The sequence below is a fragment of the Poecilia mexicana genome, unplaced genomic scaffold (assembly GCF_051168715.1).
Source record: "Poecilia mexicana isolate PSO_F unplaced genomic scaffold, ASM5116871v1 scaffold_1, whole genome shotgun sequence".
NCBI classification, from domain to species: Eukaryota; Metazoa; Chordata; class Actinopteri; order Cyprinodontiformes; family Poeciliidae; genus Poecilia; species Poecilia mexicana.
The window spans coordinates 9,966,602-9,984,332 of record NW_028263370.1 but is presented as its reverse complement, the minus strand read 5'-3'; the positions used below and the strand labels follow the sequence as shown (position 1 = coordinate 9,984,332).

The window sequence follows — 17,731 nt, the reverse complement described above, 5'->3', positions numbered from 1 at the left end:
TACACACACACACACACACAGAGAGAGAGAGAGAGAGAGAGAGAGAGAGAGAGAGAGAGAGACCCGGAAGGAAGTGATGCAATCAGCCCAATTGAGGATTCATATATACGGTGGTGTTTTGGGGTGTTGTAGCATTTCCATACATCGTGCATCAACTACCAACTTTGGTACGGAGCTCTGAACAGGCATTGGATTTTACTTAGTGCCGTCGTCTTTGTTATACCTGAATCGCTGCTGAACTCTCCTACACAGACTGAATCTGAGGTATAAAAATTTAATTGATCTTCAATTTACTGGCATTATTTTTCACTTTGTGCTTTCTTTTGATTTCTGGTCATTTCTGATATCTCTGCACTTGTTTCTTAGTCAGACTTGGTTCTGTCTCAAACATGTTTTGAAGTCAGTGCTGCTGAGCTCACATTTAGATTTGCAGATTCAAGATATTAGTTTATTATTTCTTACTTGCTATGTTAAGGCTTGCCAGTAAATTAAAATGCAATGGATTGGAACTGAATCTATCTTTTTAGCTCAACAGAGCATGCAGGAATGGCTTCCTTGGTGAACCGAGGAGGAATTGGTGATAGGGATAAACACTGACTTATTACTGTAACCTTTGTGTTCTTCTGTTGCAGAATGAAGCTTATCATTATAACATGTTGCCTTATTGGAGCAGCTTTTGCTAACCCAGTAAGTATGAAGCTCATTAAAAAGTTTAAACTCTTGAAACAGGCCAACATTTATCAACTTAGTGATTTGCTTTCAGTTTTTAAAAAAAATATATATTATATATCGTGTCAAAAAAAGTGAAAAAAGAGAGACGAGATATTCTGAGATATCAACTAAGTGAAAAAAACAGGAACCTTCTGAATGCCCAAGTGTATGATAATGTCCCTCTTTGTTTTTTTTTTGTTTTTTTTGTTTGTTTTTTCTTTTACAGATTTTACACAACATTTTGGTATCAACTGAGTCTGAATCAAACTCTGTAAGTAATATTTCCACCCTTCTCCCTGAACTTAATTACCCTGAACCCTCAACCTCCCCAGAGGTGCTTGACTGTTTTTACTACTAAATGTAAATGTTAATGCAGTTGGAATCGTTCCTCCTAAGTAGCTGCTTGCACAGTTGCTATTTAGGAGCAACTGTGCTGAGGGGCAAAGTGGCTCCTGATGTAAAAATAATAAAACTTTATCTATAGCTTATTAAATGCAAGAAAAGCAGCAATAATACCAGTTAATCTTTGCTTTAAAAAAAGGCTAAAACCCTTTATTCATGCTCCGTCAGTAAACTGAGGGGAATCATCAGAATCACTCTCTGCATCAAGAGAGGCAGCTCATAAAAGAGATAGAAAACTCTATATACTCCAATATTAAACTCAGGTTTTAACCGAGTTGCGCTGATTCAGACTTCTGAGTGTGTGAGATATAAAGGATGTTTTCTGAAGAACATCCTTTAGGAAATAATGGCATGAATTTTACACTGATGAATTTAACACCTTCGGGTGGCATTCATCAATAAAAGAGGCAACTGACTCGTATTTACAGAAACCTAAGATAAAAATATGTAAGATTGGGCAGTAATTAAAAATGTTTCCTTTGTAAATATATGTAGCTTACATAAAGTCCTGAAATATCTGACATCTTGAGTTTCCAATTATTCAAATGAGGGTAAATGAGTTTGGGATGACTGAAAATATAATGCTGCAAAATTAGACCTTGAATATACTCAGCACCCTCTGGTCAATAAGCTCCACCCACAAAATCCAGGGTGATACTAAAAATACTTTTTCCACTTTTGAGAACCCTCTTCATGCCTGAAAAAGCATCCTGAAGCAGGAATACTTTTCCATGCACACATTTAACCAGAATTGTGTGTTAACGGTGCTGTGAACAACTTATCTTAATGGGCATAAAGATGCTTCTTTGACGGAGTCAGCGGGAAGCCTAACAATAGGTGTGGTACAGACCTCAAGACAATTCCCACTGCTGACATTATATTGTTTACAAGGATACATATCTGTCTCCACGCATTTATGCAGCAATAGCTCTGCCTGAGCCTGAGCTTGTCAAGAAGGAGGTTTTTAATGAATGTTTTGGTTGTTGATATTGCAGTCATGATGTGTAATTAGATCTAATTAAAACTACTGGGGTGTGTGCTCATATAGGTTTCTTCCTCTTTTTTTTTCTTTTCCAGACTGAAAGTTTGTCAGTTTTAGAATCTTCTGAAAATAACACATCAGAGCTTCAGGTAAATATATATATATATATATATATATATATGTATTTTATATACTTGTATAAGTTCACAAAAAAACATTCTCACATTTTAGTTAAATATGGATGTTTGTTTTTGCTCTTTGGGATACAGAGCTCTGAGGAAAACACCTCCAACCAGGTGAGACATTTTGAAATTCAGAAATGAGCTTGATCCATGAAGAAAGTATATTTTGGATAATTGATGCCACATAACTCTAAAACATTTTTGAAATGATGTGCTATAAATGTGTCCTTTTATTTGTCAACAGAGTTCAGAATCTGAATCAGTAGAATCCACTTCAGAAGACAAGGTGTGTTGGTCAATCATTCATATTCACTGTCATCCATTTCCTCGACGTTGTTTATGTTTCATACATTTAGAGTTAAAAGAAAAGTGCATACCTCAAATCTTGGTAAATGAGCCAGAGAAACAACAAATGAAACTATATAAAGAATCTCGCAAAAGATTTCAAACAACGTACATTTTGTCAGGGTTTTTTTCTTTCTTTCTTTTTTCTGATTTGATGTGACAGACAAATAAAAAGCAGGGCATTATTGTGTGTGTTTCTTTTGAACCACACAACTTTAAACTTCTCCATAACTTTATTCCTCATTTATCGGTGTGCTCCTTGTCATGCATAATACAGTTTGCTAACCAACACCCACAGCCTTCACAAAACAGCTCTGAGAGTAAGTTACTCACTGGTCTGCGCTACTTACTGTTTAAGTGCATAATGAAGGCAGTTTGGTTGCACAAAATTTTATTTTGGGGTATGAAAAGCTAGGGGACAATGGAGGAGAATGGCAATAACTCTTTCCATAATTTTTCTTCCATTGGATAATTATGTCCTAGTTTATGTTAATCTATCACATCAAAGCCAAAAAAAATACATTGAAGTTTTTTGAATGTAACAAAATATAAAGAAGTTCAAGGAATACTTTTGCAAGACACTGCGATTCATAGAAACACAATGAAATATTGTAGTCTAAATGAAACACAAATATGATGTCAGTTTTGCTGCATTGCTATAAAACTTTGTGCTGACTGCCTAAAACTGTGTCTTCAAAAACAGACGTCAGAGGAGAGCGACAGTCAGTCAGATGAGAGCGACGGGGTAAGGGACAAAGAAAAATGGTCGCTCACTAAATCTTCTCCATAGCTGTCAATGACTCATACATTTCATAATCTCTGCTCAGATGGACTCCATGGCTGAAACCAAAGACAACAGCATGGGCAGCGAGGAGAATGTTCGGAAGGTTGTAGGAAACATATTTTATGTTCTTGATTTTAAACTAAACCATAATTGCACCGATGTAAACCTGGGCTTCCTTTAAACCCTGCAGCAGAGTTGGGTGAGAGTGTTCCCAAGTATCATCGAAGGAGCGAGTGGAGAAGACAACACGAGCACAGAGGTCACAGGTCACCCAGGTCTCCTGGACAATGAGCTGAGCGGTAAACGGCCAACTCACACCAAGAAAGTTCAGATCCGCACCAAGCAACCTCTGCTGGGACAGTCCACCGACGGCAGCGACACCACCAGCGACAGCACAGACGCCAGTGACAGCAGCGATGTTTCAGCTGCTGCGAGCGACAGCACTGACAGCAGCAGCAGCAGTGAAAGCCAGGAGAGCCAGGAGACAAGCGACAGCAACGACAGCAGCACTGCCAGCAAGAGCACGGAAGACAGCAACGCCAGTGACAGCGCCGAGCTGGAACAAGTCAGGGCCAAAAACTGTGTGAATAGTACGCAGAGCTGTGAAAGTGAGGAGTACTTTCTGCAGAGTATAGGAGATGATGCTCATTCGCCAGGTGAGCACCTGCTGGTGCCGGACGAGGATGAGAGGGAACTGAGGCTCAGAAGATGATGAAATGCAACCTCTGTGTTTGTCATATCAGAGTTTTATTTAATGACCAGCTTAAAGACTAATGAATGTTCAACTCTGAACATTGATTCTGCTATAATGCGACCTGATTCACTAAGTGTAAAAAAATAAAAATAAAAATACTGTGGTAATATAACCTACACATATACTTTGCTTTGATAACATGTGAGAAATAGAATGAATATAACCATTGTATTCAGCACTGTTGTGCTGGCAATTAGACCTGCACTCTATTACACTTACACAGAGACGATGTATCAGTACACAGGATCTTGCATTTATTGAAATAGAGATCTTTTTTGTCCATTAGTCAAGAAATTCAGAAAATATGCTACAATGTTTTTGTCTAATAAATTCTTTAGGAACATACTGTATTGTTTTCACTTATTTACATGCAAAACAATGGCTGCTAAGAGAAAACTGTGTGCTAAGCTTTGTGATAAAGCTTTCATGTAGCCGCATAAAAAGACTAATCTACAGGTCATTGCAAAGGTTTTGATATCCCTTGAATATTTTTACAATAGCCACAAACTTCAATTTATCTGACTTAAAATATATGTCACTGGGCAACACATATCAATGGATCATTTTGAAGTAAAATGAAATGAGAATCTGGGTATGTCTCTTTAATTTGTCTTAAAGACAATCTGAAAAGTGTGACATCCATTTGCACTTAGCTCCACCGCAGTGAAGTTAGTTTCAGGTGTGTTTAGAGCTGTAGTCCAGCTGGAAGGTGACCCTTCAGCCCAGCCCCATATCTGTTGCAGCCTAAAAGGTTTCCTACCAGCTGTATCTCGTATCATCTCTCTCTGTACCAACTTCAACGAAATCCCACGGCATTAAGCTACTTAAATATATATTTGAGGATCACGACACATGGCCGGTTAGCTCAGTTGGTTAGAGCGTGGTGCTAATAACGCCAAGGTCGCGGGTTCGATCCCCGTACGGGCCAGCCACAACTTTTCCTTTTTTAAAATGCATCTTCTCATTTTCATTCATGTTGAATTCACAGAGTGACGGAATGGTCAAAGAAACTTCAGAAACTTCTGGCTACGGTCTGTACCATTTTTCCCTGAAACTGCTGTTTGGAAATATTACCACTAGAGGGCGACAATGGCACGTTTATTCTGTTTCTCTTTGAAACGGGAATGTAGCTGTCTTGCTCAACTAGATCCTAAGTTTAGAATATTTCAAGAATTATGTATGTAAATGCGAGTTTAGGGATAGTGTTATTTTGACTTCTTAATTCAGTTATATTCTTTAGTAAAGTTCTGTTCACTCTCCAATCAAGTAGTCGTCTGGGGTTAAAAACCCACTTCAGTCCACAGCACCTCCAAAACAGGATTAAGCACATAAAGATAGAATCATTAGTTATCATAATAGTAAGAAGAATAAAGCTCCAGTATGTGATCATTACTTACAGTTAAGGCTAAATTATCCTATTGGATTAAACTTGGTGAGTAAGTAGTCAAATTGGAAATCACTCAATTTTTGTGATGGCTGTAAAGTAAATAAGTGAAGTAAGGCCAAATTGTACTGAATGTGTATGCATTTGCATACATTCTGAATATTAATAAAGCACCTCTTAATAGTTCTATAATTATCTGATATTAAATGTAATTTTTAAAAGCACAGCATATACTTTTTTAGATTTTCAGTGAAAAACAGCAAGTTAACTATGTACCTAAACCATTTTAAATGGTCAGAACTTAAGTATGGCATAAAATTGTTTTCTTTCAGAATATAATAAGGGAGTTGAAGAAAAGTGTATAGTTTCTAGAAAACATTTATTGCATCAGAATGAGGAACTAAACCTATTTGAAATTGAAGTGTACAAACAAATATAAAGTTAGAGTGGATCAACATTTGACTTAGGACTGACAAATGCACTCTGGATAAGCATATCGACGTTGACATTTTCAAAAATGTACAAAACAAGTGACAAGTTTTCAACTTGCATAATTACAACACTTAACGCAAAACAACATTTTAGAAAAATATGCTAAACACCATTAAACGTGTTTACATCTCTGTTAAGGTCACATAATTATCTGGGAAAGTGAGATTTCAAGTGTTCCTTCAGAGAAGGTATTGTAGGAAGCTCTTTGTGGCACACATGGCAGCGGAGAGGTAGTTTCAACAATTCACTGGAACCTTCTTTAACAGTGACTTTTCCACTTGCTTCAAGCATCTGAATAACATCTGTTGGGGAAAAAAACAGATTACGCATTCTTTGAAATACTGTAGTTATGCTATTAAATACAGTGAAATACGCAGAAAATGGTAACAGACATAAATGTATTCCCACCATCAGAATCGATGAAGTATTCTGTTGTAAAAGAGTTCCAGTGCTTCTTGTTCTTCAAGCAGGGAGAGTCAAAGTCCTGGCTGATTACATGGAGGTGGATGTGACTGTAAAAGTAAATAAGTATTTCTTTATCTGTGCGATCAGATCAGGCATTAACATAAATATCTTTTGTGAACATGAACATGTTGGTCTTTTCATGACCAACATGAAATATATATATTTTCTTGATATAATAAACTAAAAAGACATTAAAAGATTTTAAAAAATGCAAGTGTAGAAACAGAACACTGTTTGTAAAGGCGGAGAGACATGCTGTATTCCAATAGATGTTACAAGTTTATTTGAAAATATGAAGCCAATATCATGTAAGTTAACAGCTAATGACTGAAAAAAAAAAAACAGTCATTAGCTGTTCAGGTTTTTACTAACAACAGTCACATTGCCAGCCAGGTAACAGCAGTAATAAAACAGCCTTTGCCTTACCTCATACTTGGGATAGCGTGGTAACCTGACCGGAACCGCAGTGTGCTGGCATCTGGGCATTGCTGGATCATGCGGTCAGCAACCTGCTGCATGTGTCTCAGAAGATCACAGTGCTCTCCACGTAAAGCCTTCAGGCTGGGAATCGACTGCCATGGAAGGACTAACCAGTGGTAGCGAGCTTTGGGGTATTTGTCTGTAATCACAACAACCTTATCATCCTTGTAAACCTGAAAAGTAGAAAAAGGTTCACATCAGTGTACAAATTAGGCTGTGGGGAGAGCATGACAGAGGTTTCACATCATTTTTGTAAGGCACCGACCTGCATCTGAGGATCTTGCATTGAAGTCTTCAGACCTTGGCTCCAATGTCCGACATTTTCCTACAACAGATGAGGAATCAACATTTTTCAAATTGTTAGATGTTCAGCAGACTGCAACACAATCAAAATAATAATAAAACAAGCATCTTAAGCACAGGAACATATTTTTCCTCACACTTTTTTGTGTGTTTTCTCCATGACACACTGATGGAGAGCCATTTGTTTTCTGTTTTGGAGCTTTTAGAGTTTGAACATTTTTCTGGCTGTCACTGTTCTCCGATGTTTGCTCTCTTGGACTTTTGATGCTGCTGTGGTGCCCAGTGAGATCTTCTTTGAACTGTATGGTGTACGGGTAAAGTTGATTGACAACATGGAGCTTCTGTCCAGGTTTTATTCTGACCTCATTGCCTTTCCCCACCACCACACAGTCTACTGAGGTGGGGTTTAAGCCCAGCTTTAAAAAAGAAAAAACAAAGTCATGAAAGTCAGAATTAGTTCATAAGCAGTAAAGAAATTTTAATCCAAAAAATGTTTCAGCAAAAGTGATTAATCAAAATTTTGCAGTCTTACCTGCTTAACTTTGACATAACCTTTGTTGCACTCAGCTTTCAGTTCAACTGGGAAGGAAGGGATAGCGGTCATTTAGGCAAAGCTCAAATAGAGAAAGTGTTTTTACATTATTATCACTATACCTTCACAAAACATAATATAGGTGCTGGTCATTTTCCCCATTCACATTTTGTACTTTTTCTACTTGACTTGAAAAATATACAAAGGAGCCATTTTCTACAGAACATTTAAAACCCACCTTGACAGTGGATAATTGTTGGGAGATTATGTCTAATCCAATTCCAGTCCACTTTAATGAAATATAGTTATGTGACTCCAACTCCAGCAAAAAGTTGTTTAAAGTTATTAGAGATTATGACTCTTGATAGAACCAAAATATAAATACAGCAATACTACCCTAATAAGGTGGGAGTAAAAAGGTCCTCCCTGTGTGGGGTTAGGGTAGGACAGGGAGGACCTAAACAGGGAGGACCTAAACAGGTCCTCCCTGTTTAGGGAGGACCTTTTTAGGTCTTTTCACCTTAACATGTGAAATGCATGAGAGCCAATAGACATAAATAAAAGAAACAACATTTTCTTAAAAATATTTCCACCACCATCCATTTGCCTGTTGCCCACTATGCTGTTATAGGATTTTATTACTGACCCAAGAACCTGGCAGTGACTGTTACTAGTTTTGCACAACTTTTTATTATACTAAATATAGCAACACCAACATTTTTATCATTTCATCGAGTAAGTAGCATTCTAAAAGTAATGTAAAAAAGCAGTATGTATTAGATTAGGTTAGCATACTCATGTTAGCATACAAACTGATGTTGGGTACCTTGCTGCCGAGAGCATTTCTTGTCTTTAATTGTCGTTTCTGGACCTCGCCCAACAACAACCGCACGTAAATGAGGTAACTGGATTGGTTTATGGGTACCCTCTTCACTGACAAGCCAGCAAATAGGCATTTTATAATTTTTAAAATCTTTTTTACCATTAGCAAGATATCCGTTGCAGTCCCCGCTTGGTGATGACTGGACAAACGTCTCGCGAGATTATAACGTGAACGGGGCTGGTGTGTTTTCGCTTGGCACGCGGGTCAGAAGATTCTGGAAGAAAGGCTTTCTGTGGGGCTGCTGCTTGTTGTCTTCATTTAAGGTTGGAAAACAGTTATTATCACACGTTTTATTTCTGTCACTGTCAGCTGTGCTTAGCTTGGCCAAAGGCCAGAGGGTCATCCTACCTAGCAGTTTAGATTTGACCTGGTCAAGTAGCTAAATTAGCTACGAAGGGCCTCATCAGTTTCAGTTTATGTGCCGATCCAACCAGCGGTTTAACCTGCGATTGTGTGGAAGGTAATATTCAGGCACATTAAGTCTTATACAATCGTAAAGAAAAAAAACAATTGTAATTGCCCAGGAATCCTTCTAAAAAAATCCAGCTGTATTATATCTAGGAAATACTCAAAACTAGTTTCACCAATGTTGTTATTATGAATCGAAACTTAAGCCTTAATTGGCACCCATATTCAACCTAACGACTAGAGACCAGTGTGGTAAAAATCGCTTAACGCGAAACGTGTGACGTTTGTTGGTTTATGAATACAACGACCAATAACTACCAAATCATTCATGAATGAATTCTGTCATAAACAAACGCTTGCCAAAATACAAAAAAGGAAATCAATTTGTTGTTGAGATTATTTGCGTTGTGTTGTAAAATAAAATAAAAAACCTAAGGAGGACTTCAAGTATGCAAACGTTAAGTTACGGCATTTTAAGGCTAAAATTCCCTGAAACATTACCAAGAAAAGGCTTAATTTCTAACTTTCTTATGTACTGCTACATGATTTTTCTACAAACTTACATAAATGTTTTGATTTTTAGGTGCATAATAACTGTCCTTTTATTTAGCCTAAGCTTTCACATTCCTTACCATAAAGTATGTTTTTTTTCTCCCTCATTTACTGAAGTGGCAGAGAAAATTCTGTCAGGTAAAACAAGTTGCTTTTCTTCAGTATGTTGTCATTTGGCTATGGCTTTTCAAGTAACCAATACCTATTAACTATTAATTCATATAATATGATGGTTCACAACATCGACTTAAAAGTGTAACATAAATAAAACAAATTTTAAGGAGATTGTTGAGGGTAACAGTTTTGTGTCAGTGTAACGGTACTCTTATGAGATTTAGCTACTGGCATAAAAGGGGGGGAAAGCATGTGTTTTAAGGCTTAAACTTGGTTATTTCACACAACAGTTGAAGTTTCTGACAAGAGTTCAAATGTTCATAGCAAGTTGTGTCCAAAAAAAAAGCCCCACATTGTTTCACTCCCTGTGGAGTTTACTAGCATTTAAAACACTTGGAACGGGACGAGGTGCCCTTTGTGCTGGATTGCCTGTCGCATGTGGGTATTTTGTCTGAGCTGGAAGAGTTGAATTTGTCAGGTTCTGAAGAGAAACACTCAATTTTGGCGACAAGAATAAAATTTTTGCAGAAATTGTCATTTGAAATGTTCTTAAAACTTTTATTGTGATGTTGCTGTGCACTGACAGACAAAATATATATATTTTTGGCAAAGTTAGTTTCATTGGGTATGTTAAGATATGGTTCAGACACTTCTTTTTCTTTTTCTTTCTTTCAGTTTCTTAAGATCATCTGACAGAGGCAACGATGGTGAAAGAAACAGGCTTTTATGACACACTTGGTGTGAAACCCAATGCAACTCCCGATGAACTTAAAAAAGCCTATCGCAAATTAGCCTTGAAATATCACCCTGACAAAAACCCTACTGAAGGGGAAAAGGTTTGTCCCCTTGATATTGCTACAAATAACCACAGAAGCTGTGGCGGTTTTCTAATCTTGATCTTTTTTTATTTATTTTTTACCCTGAAGTTCAAACAGATCTCGCAGGCATACGAGGTTCTGTCAGATGCCAAGAAGAGAGAGGTGTATGACCGTGGAGGTGAAAAGGCTATAAAAGAAGGAGGAACAGGCGGCGGCAGTGGTGGCGGCGGTTTCACGTCTCCCATGGATATCTTTGACCTATTTTTTGGTGGAGGTAGTCGAATGCACAGAGAACGAAAAGGTGAGAGCAAATGTTTGTAAAAGCTCACAGTGGCTCCTGAAGACATGAAATGAATGCTGCGTAGTGTTTCTAAATAATATAAATCAGAATTTCTATTAAGAGAAAGGAAAATATTGTATCATAATTATATAAAATGTAAAAAAAAAAAAAAAGTTATAGTAATGAGCAGTACAAATAAAAATGTCAATGTATCTGCCAGATAAAGGTGGTTGGTGCTGATATGCAACAGTGGAAGTATGCAGAAGTGGGCAAACAATAGGATTCTTATGTAATGTAGTTCATAACATTTGCCACTAGAGGACAGAACAGGAAGGTTAGTGCCACTGTTGCCTTCAAAGAGTTTCTTGTAGGATTTATTTTTTAGCTTTCATAAGTAATTCTCAAGCCTGTCATATTTTCTTCCTTCTGAACATTAAGAAAGACGAGTGACGAACCTGTCAGACGTTTGAACGTGCTGCTTTTTCACGTTGAGAAACAGGAGCTAGATTTTTCTGAAGTGTTCCATCTGGTATTAACCCCTCTCAAGATATATTGACATGAAAATAAGGTGGTGCTGCGCAAGTCATCTGTTTTCACTATGCTGGGAAGCACTAGTGGATTCATTCACTCATAGATGTTTGGTAGAAAAACATGATGTCGGATGAATCTTGGCAGATAAATTAGGAAAAACATGAGGAAAAGTTGTTCCTTACTCTCCTTTTTTCCCTTTCCACTTACTTATGCACTGAGTTTTTCTTGGTGGTTGCATTTTATATACATAAAACCAAACAACATTTGAAATGGCTTCTGTATATCTGTACTAAATGTTCAAATTTATACAATTAAAATGGGCTGAAAATTGATTGAGAATGCTGTAAATTTGAGCCTGGAAAGTTTAGAATAATAAAGATGCGTAGAGACCCCGATAACAGCATACAACACTCTATCACTATAAAATATTTTGTGAAGCTTCGCTCAACAGAATCATCTAAGAATTGTGATGTTTTTTTTTTGTTGTTTTTTTTTTTTTTACAAGATATCAGTCTAGTGAACTGAGCCTAGAAAATTGAAGAACAAAGTGAATTTTGCATCCAACAAATAACAGATAGTAATCAAAGGTTGGTGACAGATCTTTAGATGATGTATCTACTTTGTCTAGAAATATTTTCCAAGTTATTGCCCAAAAATAAGCCTTTTTATGTAGATATTAAGGTGCATTATTGTTATGAATCTTATATACCCAAAGCCTGTGAAATGTATAACAGTGGTGTGTTTTATTCCACCACAGGAAAGAATATAGTTCATCAAATCACTGTGACCTTGGAGGATCTTTACAACGGCGCAACAAGAAAACTTTCTGTACAGAAGAACTGCATCTGTGAGAGATGTGAAGGTAAACACTTCTGCAGTTTTAAGTCCTGAGGTTTGCAAGTAGTTTGTTTTATTCATTGAATGATGGTGTTTGTTTACTGTCAAAACTAAAGCAGTCATTGTTATTGACAAAAACTCATCCACTGTTCCACATGTGGTATGAACTTAACATTTTCATGGCAAGACTCCAAATCTCTCAACCAAGATAAAAAACCCTTTTTTCTATAATATTAAAAGTATTATTTTATGAAGATTAAAGAAGTTAGGAATTACAAGTTAGATTTTTTTGGGGGGGTCAAAAATATTGATTTAATGCTTAAACATTTTTCCCGATCTCATAAGACAAACATTGTGTTGTCACCAGAAATCATTTTATAATTCTTAGTGGATGACATGAGCATACCTTACCCAGCGGAGCAAATAACATTTAGGTATTGTCATTTAATAACAAAAAGAAAAATCCTTAGTAGCTCCAGTTTTACATAAAAGCTAGATGCTGAAAGCCTTTTTCTGACGCTGCGGCCGATCAGCATTCACACAGTCGCCTTCACAAACTGCCCTTTTCAGATTCTCCGTCTGCTTATAACTCACAGGCTCATGAAATGTGGTGCGTGCCTGTGTGTGAGGTTAATAACCATATTTCATCTACAGTTGTGTCATCGCTCTGATGCAGAATGACCTTTAGTTTCCACCACATCTCAGAGGTTTACCTTTGGCAGAGAATCTGTGAAAACATCAAAAAGCAGGGATGTTTTCAGCAGCCGAATCATTAAAAAACACACACACAGTGTCGTTATCTGAGGAAAAGGTTGAGGCCTCGTCCAGCTCCTCGCTGCTCTGTGTGCTTCTGGAATGATGGAAGTGAACTGTTTGACAGGTGGATTGTACCAGAGACTCACTGGCTTGCTCAGCTGCACAACATGTCAAAACCAAGTAATTATTTAAAAGGTTCTTTGTTGGAGCAGGTTCAAAATGCTGTTGAATTCAATTAGTATGGCAACAACTGTTTAAGCCGGTGACAAAATGTGTTTCTTGTTTGTTTTAAATTCACACAAAATTCATTTAAATACATGGTTATTTAAATGCCACTCCTATCCAATGTCAAAAATGTGCTTATATTCTATATTTTTCCACAGTGCTGATGATTTATTTATTTATTTTTTTCCCCTTTTTCTCCATGGCAGGTCGTGGAAGTCGTAAAGGAGCTGCACAGATGTGCATGTCCTGCCATGGTACGGGTGTGCAGGTACGCATGCATCAGTTGCTCCCAGGTATGGTGCAGCAGGTTTCCACCGTGTGCCACAACTGTCAGGGACAAGGACAGCGAATCACCCAGAAGGACCGCTGCAAAACATGCGCAGGACGCAAGATCATGCGACAGAAAAAGATTCTGGAGGTTCACGTTGACAAAGGTGTGTCTTAATGAGTCTGTTTATATTAAAAAAAAAATAAAAAATCTGTAAAGTTGCTGAGACCGACGATTGAACTCTGTAGCTGATGTTTTTCACAGGAATGAAAGATGGGCAGAAAATAGTTTTTCATGGTGAAGGGGACCAGGAGCCAGGGCTGGAACCAGGTGATATCATAATCGTCCTCGACCAGCAGGAACATGCACTTTTCACCAGGTACCAAACAAAATAGGATCGGACATGTCTTTCTGGATATTGTAGATTAGCTTAGCGAGGTTTACATTATAAGGCGATACAATAATACGTGCACAAAATTTGAAAACTACATAAGTGAGACACTTACTAATCCCCAGGAATAGTAACATGTTATTTTGTCTTTTAATGTGTTGGCTGCTCAGAAACGTCAAAATGAAATGACCTCAGTTGCTGAACTTGTTTCTGTCCTCAGGAGAGGAGAAGACCTGCTCATGTCGATGGAGTTGCAGCTGGTCGAGGCTTTGTGTGGTTTTAAGAGGCCGGTTCAAACACTGGACAGCAGGACTCTCCTCATTACGTCTCGTCCAGGTAAACATATGACAAATTTATTTAGTTGTTTCTAAAGGGTTTAAGTTGATCAACCTTTGGGAGTTTGTAAAGTATTCAAGACTGGACTGGATTTATGTGGAACCAGCTGTGAATCACCTGACCTTCTGCAGTAGAGCAGCAGAAGCTTATTTATTGTTTCTGAGTTTTATTAAAGGCTCTTGATGGAATATCCTGTCAGGTTTGCTATAGCCAATCTCCTTCTGTTTCCAACTACAGGGGAACTAATCAAGCCTGGAGACACCAAGTGTGTCCTCAACGAGGGGATGCCTATGTATCGCAGACCTTTTGAGAAAGGACGTCTTATTATTCACTTTTCGGTAAGACCTGTAGGATTTTATTTTCACTTCAATAGAAGCAGACTAATCCTTTCTGCTCCTTGACAGCAGACTGACACAGCTCTTCCAGAGCATCAGGCAGTAAAAAAAGGGCTTAATATTTAACTAACACAAGTATCACAACAGTAATGATTAGTCATTCCCCACAGCCAGTAGATAGATGTGTTATGATCATCTAATCACATAAATATGCTATTTTAGTTGTTCTTGTTTAAAATCTTTGGACAGAGCTTCATGTGTTCATTCTCCCTGTAGGATTAGAAACCCATTGGCTTCACCAAACTGGGACAAACCACAATGTTTAAGCTAGCTTTAGTTAGCATTACCATCGCTGGTAAGGTATGAGTGGCTCAACTTGTGAAGTAAATCAATACTTAGATCTTGAGCACAGACGAGCAGTTGCAGTCGTTAATAATATCCCTGTTTTGAACTACTCTGTTTGCATAATCATTGCACCTTTTCACTATAGACTGGACAAGAATAAATCAGGATTTTATGCATGTGAAGATGACACATCTGAGGAAATACCTACAGGACTTCCTGTTTGAGTCATACAGGATTTTACGTGACAGACGGGAGCAAAGTAGAGCATAATTGCAATGTAGAAGGGAAAAATGTTTTGTTTTTGTTTTGTAAAGGTTCTCAAAACAGCAAATCTAGAAAGTGTGTGTGTATACAGCCAAGCTGAGTCAGTACTCTGCTCATGTCCACTAGGTGGTGTTCCCACCAGCCAATTTCCTCCCCAAGCACAAGCTGAAGGAGCTCGAGCGCTACCTCCCCGGAAAGATGGACACAGAGCAGACGGACAGCATGGACGAGGACCTCTACATCTACGCTGACCTGGAGGACTGTGACTTGGAGAGCAGAAGAAGACACAGACATCAGTACTACTACATGGATGAGGACGACTACGCCAGCACCGGGGGCGTTCAGTGCCACACGTCTTAAATCCCAGCTCGAGACTCTGCCTTTTCCAAAATCCCCCATTTCTGATGCAATGCACCTTGTTGGACGTTTGTGCACCTTTTCTCGTCCGGTAACTCTGTTTTCGTTTGAAATTCCCCTCTAGCTCAGTCTTAAGAGTCCTGGCTCACTCTTTATTTCAACTAATTGGTTTTGGGCTCGATGTTGGACTGCTCATTCCTTAAGGGACCATATTTCAATTCTTCTTTTTTCTTTCTTTCTTTTTTGTTTTTTTGTGAAGCACTGTGGTTAAACATGAGGGCTGGTATCACAGTGTCTTTAAAAGAAAAGAAAAACTCTACTTACATTTACACTAACACCGATGCCAACATTCTTTTTTTTTTTTTGTGTATGTTGTGTTGCTTAATCTGTGGTTGTGAACAGCTCGTTAATGACCCTGTTAATTGTTTTTGAGGACCCAAACTTCAGATGGAGGACTAGACAGATTTATGTTGATACCTGATACTTTTTTTTTTTTTTTTTTTTTCGTTTTTGCTGGTTTACCCTTTAAAGGGCTATTTTAAAACATTTCTAAACAATCTTAAAAAATATGACTGGAAGATGTGAGTTTGAAGAAAGGGGGCAGTACTGTTTTAGGTTCAAGCCACTAATTTGTAGATATTTCAAACTAATATTTAACTTTAGTATTTTACCTCTTCTGGGCTCAATTACTGTCTTGGGTTGGACATCGGACTGTTTTCTATGTGAAATAATTTTACGAAAGAAAACTATTTGCAGATGTTTCAAACCTTCCAGTTCCTTGACAGTAACTGTTTTCTGGACAATTTCAAGATAAACTGATAATGTTAATTTATGTTTATGCTGGTAATATTTGTTACAACAGTTCTTTAAAAAAAAAGAAAGAAAGAAAATACCCATGGGTATAAAGTGCCTGTTGTACCTACATTGTCAAAGAAAGATTAACCAGTGCCAGATTCCTCTCTGTAGATGCATGATGGTCTTGAAATCAGAAGAAAATATTGCTTTCACATGTGGAATTGAGATGAAAAGTCAAAGTAGAACGTTGCATATTTTGATGTTTTGATGTTGGTACCGAAGTTAATAATTGTGTCTTATTCTTGTGCAACCCGACCAGATCTTGGGAGGTTAGGAAGGGGTTTAAGATGGGGGAGTTTGAAGTGTGTGTGTCTCTTTCAACGCCTTATCATAACTCAACTTGAAGTAACTTGATTATGCAGTGTTAGTTTAAGTGATGATCTTTTCCCTGAATATTGTATGACAGTTATGTTCGGGCACCTTCAAGGAATCTGCTTCTGACAAGCAGGTTTGTTTCTGAAAGTCTGAGAAGGTAAAACTGAGATAAGTTAACTCAAGTTTTAATTTAACTTAATCGATGTTTGGACCAAGAATGTTTGTGATCATGTTTTGTTAATAAATATCATTTTGGGGTCTTACTAAACTGATCTGCGATGATATCCTGGAAACTTGAGTCACGCTGTAGTGCTGGGCGAAAGTTCACAATGGTCACAAGCTGGTGTGAGATTTTCAATGTGACTTTGAATTTCAAAGTATTGTGATATTAGCACAAACATTAAAACATGTAACATCAAATTAATTTTAGTTGAGATATAAAAGCAACTTTTTGCTACTAAAATATTGCTGTACATTTATTATCACGAGTTATCTTGGACAAGAGTGATGGATTCTGCTCCTCGGGTTTCCACAACACATTTTTACCATCAAGAAGTCTTTCTTCTTTGTTGAGGAAAAGTGTGATGGGCTCCTTTCATCAAGCTAGCAACAGGTGGGGGAAGGGAAGTGTACTGTTTACTAGTCTACAGCCATCTCATTAAAAGGACAAACTAGAAAATGAATGACGGGGAACTTTTATGGAGTCGAAGAAACTTTGTAGCAGCTTGATGCTGGGAACCAGCCCACTTCTTGTTCTCGCTAACAAATGTTACCCAAAAACACAAAGGTTTTTGACAGAAATGAGCATTTGTTGGCAATTTTAATTTAAATCCAAGGTAACTCAATAAGAAGTATATGCTGTGTGAGGCTTCAAGTGTGCGTTGGCTCCCCCTGCTGACATGGATGCCTAAAGAAGTGGCTTTGTTTGCTTGTTCCTCTGGCCAGCTCTGAGAGCAGCGCTTCCTTGGGGGATGTGGGTGTTTTTACACCCTCACTTTTCCCACTGTTTTGCTCAAAAAATCGCCCTCCTATGATGTTATATTTG

General features: G+C 37.8%; 3 protein-coding genes and 1 non-coding gene across 6 annotated transcripts; 3 read left to right on the top strand and 1 right to left on the bottom strand.

Moving 5' to 3' along the window:
- Positions 1–15: 15 nt before the first annotated feature.
- scpp1 (secretory calcium-binding phosphoprotein 1) lies at positions 16–4,505 on the top strand. 2 transcript variants are annotated; one of them, XM_014989518.2, is made up of 9 exons: positions 16–264; positions 633–687; positions 938–982; positions 2,191–2,244; positions 2,365–2,391; positions 2,522–2,563; positions 3,326–3,367; positions 3,450–3,509; positions 3,600–4,505. In XM_014989518.2, exons 2-9 carry the CDS (start codon positions 634–636, stop codon positions 4,116–4,118), a joined length of 843 nt encoding a protein of 280 aa, XP_014845004.2. In that variant the 5' UTR covers positions 16–264; position 633; the 3' UTR covers positions 4,119–4,505. The 2 variants fall into 2 exon arrangements, with proteins under 2 accessions (XP_014845004.2, XP_014845003.2); XM_014989517.2 differs by having other exon boundaries at positions 57–264; positions 3,597–4,505.
- A 509-nt stretch (positions 4,506–5,014) lies between these two features.
- On the top strand, positions 5,015–5,088 carry trnai-aau (transfer RNA isoleucine (anticodon AAU)). The gene has a single exon. It is a non-coding gene; the product is annotated as a tRNA-Ile (tRNA).
- Positions 5,089–5,906: 818 nt separating this feature from the next.
- On the bottom strand, positions 5,907–8,887 carry aptx (aprataxin). 2 transcript variants are annotated; one of them, XM_014978700.2, is made up of 7 exons: positions 8,643–8,865; positions 7,817–7,863; positions 7,422–7,700; positions 7,247–7,306; positions 6,928–7,154; positions 6,445–6,548; positions 5,907–6,338 (listed from the first exon to the last, which is right to left on the bottom strand). In XM_014978700.2, exons 1-7 carry the CDS (start codon positions 8,770–8,772, stop codon positions 6,184–6,186), a joined length of 1,002 nt encoding a protein of 333 aa, XP_014834186.1. In that variant the 5' UTR covers positions 8,773–8,865; the 3' UTR covers positions 5,907–6,183. The 2 variants fall into 2 exon arrangements, with proteins under 2 accessions (XP_014834186.1, XP_087860365.1); XM_088004239.1 differs by lacking the exon at positions 7,817–7,863 and having other exon boundaries at positions 7,422–7,583; positions 8,643–8,887.
- Positions 8,872–16,954, top strand: dnaja1 (DnaJ heat shock protein family (Hsp40) member A1). The gene is made up of 9 exons (XM_014989521.2): positions 8,872–8,962; positions 10,449–10,609; positions 10,700–10,892; positions 12,160–12,264; positions 13,427–13,654; positions 13,753–13,867; positions 14,100–14,215; positions 14,453–14,553; positions 15,286–16,954. The coding sequence occupies exons 2-9, from the start codon at positions 10,478–10,480 to the stop codon at positions 15,517–15,519; spliced, it is 1,224 nt and encodes a 407-aa protein (XP_014845007.2). The 5' UTR covers positions 8,872–8,962; positions 10,449–10,477; the 3' UTR covers positions 15,520–16,954.
- The last annotated feature ends 777 nt before the right edge of the window (positions 16,955–17,731 follow it).

Coding starts and splice junctions, on each gene's coding strand:
- scpp1 (XM_014989517.2), top strand. CDS start 634: ATGAAGCTTATCATTATAACATGTTGCCTTATTGGAGCAGCTTTTGCT. Junction 2,564..3,325: donor AATCCACTTCAGAAGACAAG/GTGTGTTGGTCA, acceptor CTTCAAAAACAG/ACGTCAGAGGAGAGCGACAG. Junction 3,510..3,596: donor GCGAGGAGAATGTTCGGAAG/GTTGTAGGAAAC, acceptor TAAACCCTGCAG/CAGAGTTGGGTGAGAGTGTT.
- dnaja1 (XM_014989521.2), top strand. CDS start 10,478: ATGGTGAAAGAAACAGGCTTTTATGACACACTTGGTGTGAAACCCAAT. Junction 10,893..12,159: donor AATGCACAGAGAACGAAAAG/GTGAGAGCAAAT, acceptor ATTCCACCACAG/GAAAGAATATAGTTCATCAA. Junction 12,265..13,426: donor CATCTGTGAGAGATGTGAAG/GTAAACACTTCT, acceptor TCTCCATGGCAG/GTCGTGGAAGTCGTAAAGGA.
- aptx (XM_014978700.2), bottom strand. CDS start 8,772: ATGCCTATTTGCTGGCTTGTCAGTGAAGAGGGTACCCATAAACCAATC. Junction 7,701..7,816: donor GTTATGTCAAAGTTAAGCAG/GTAAGACTGCAA, acceptor TCTTTTTTAAAG/CTGGGCTTAAACCCCACCTC. Junction 7,155..7,246: donor TGCAAGATCCTCAGATGCAG/GTCGGTGCCTTA, acceptor TCTACTTTTCAG/GTTTACAAGGATGATAAGGT.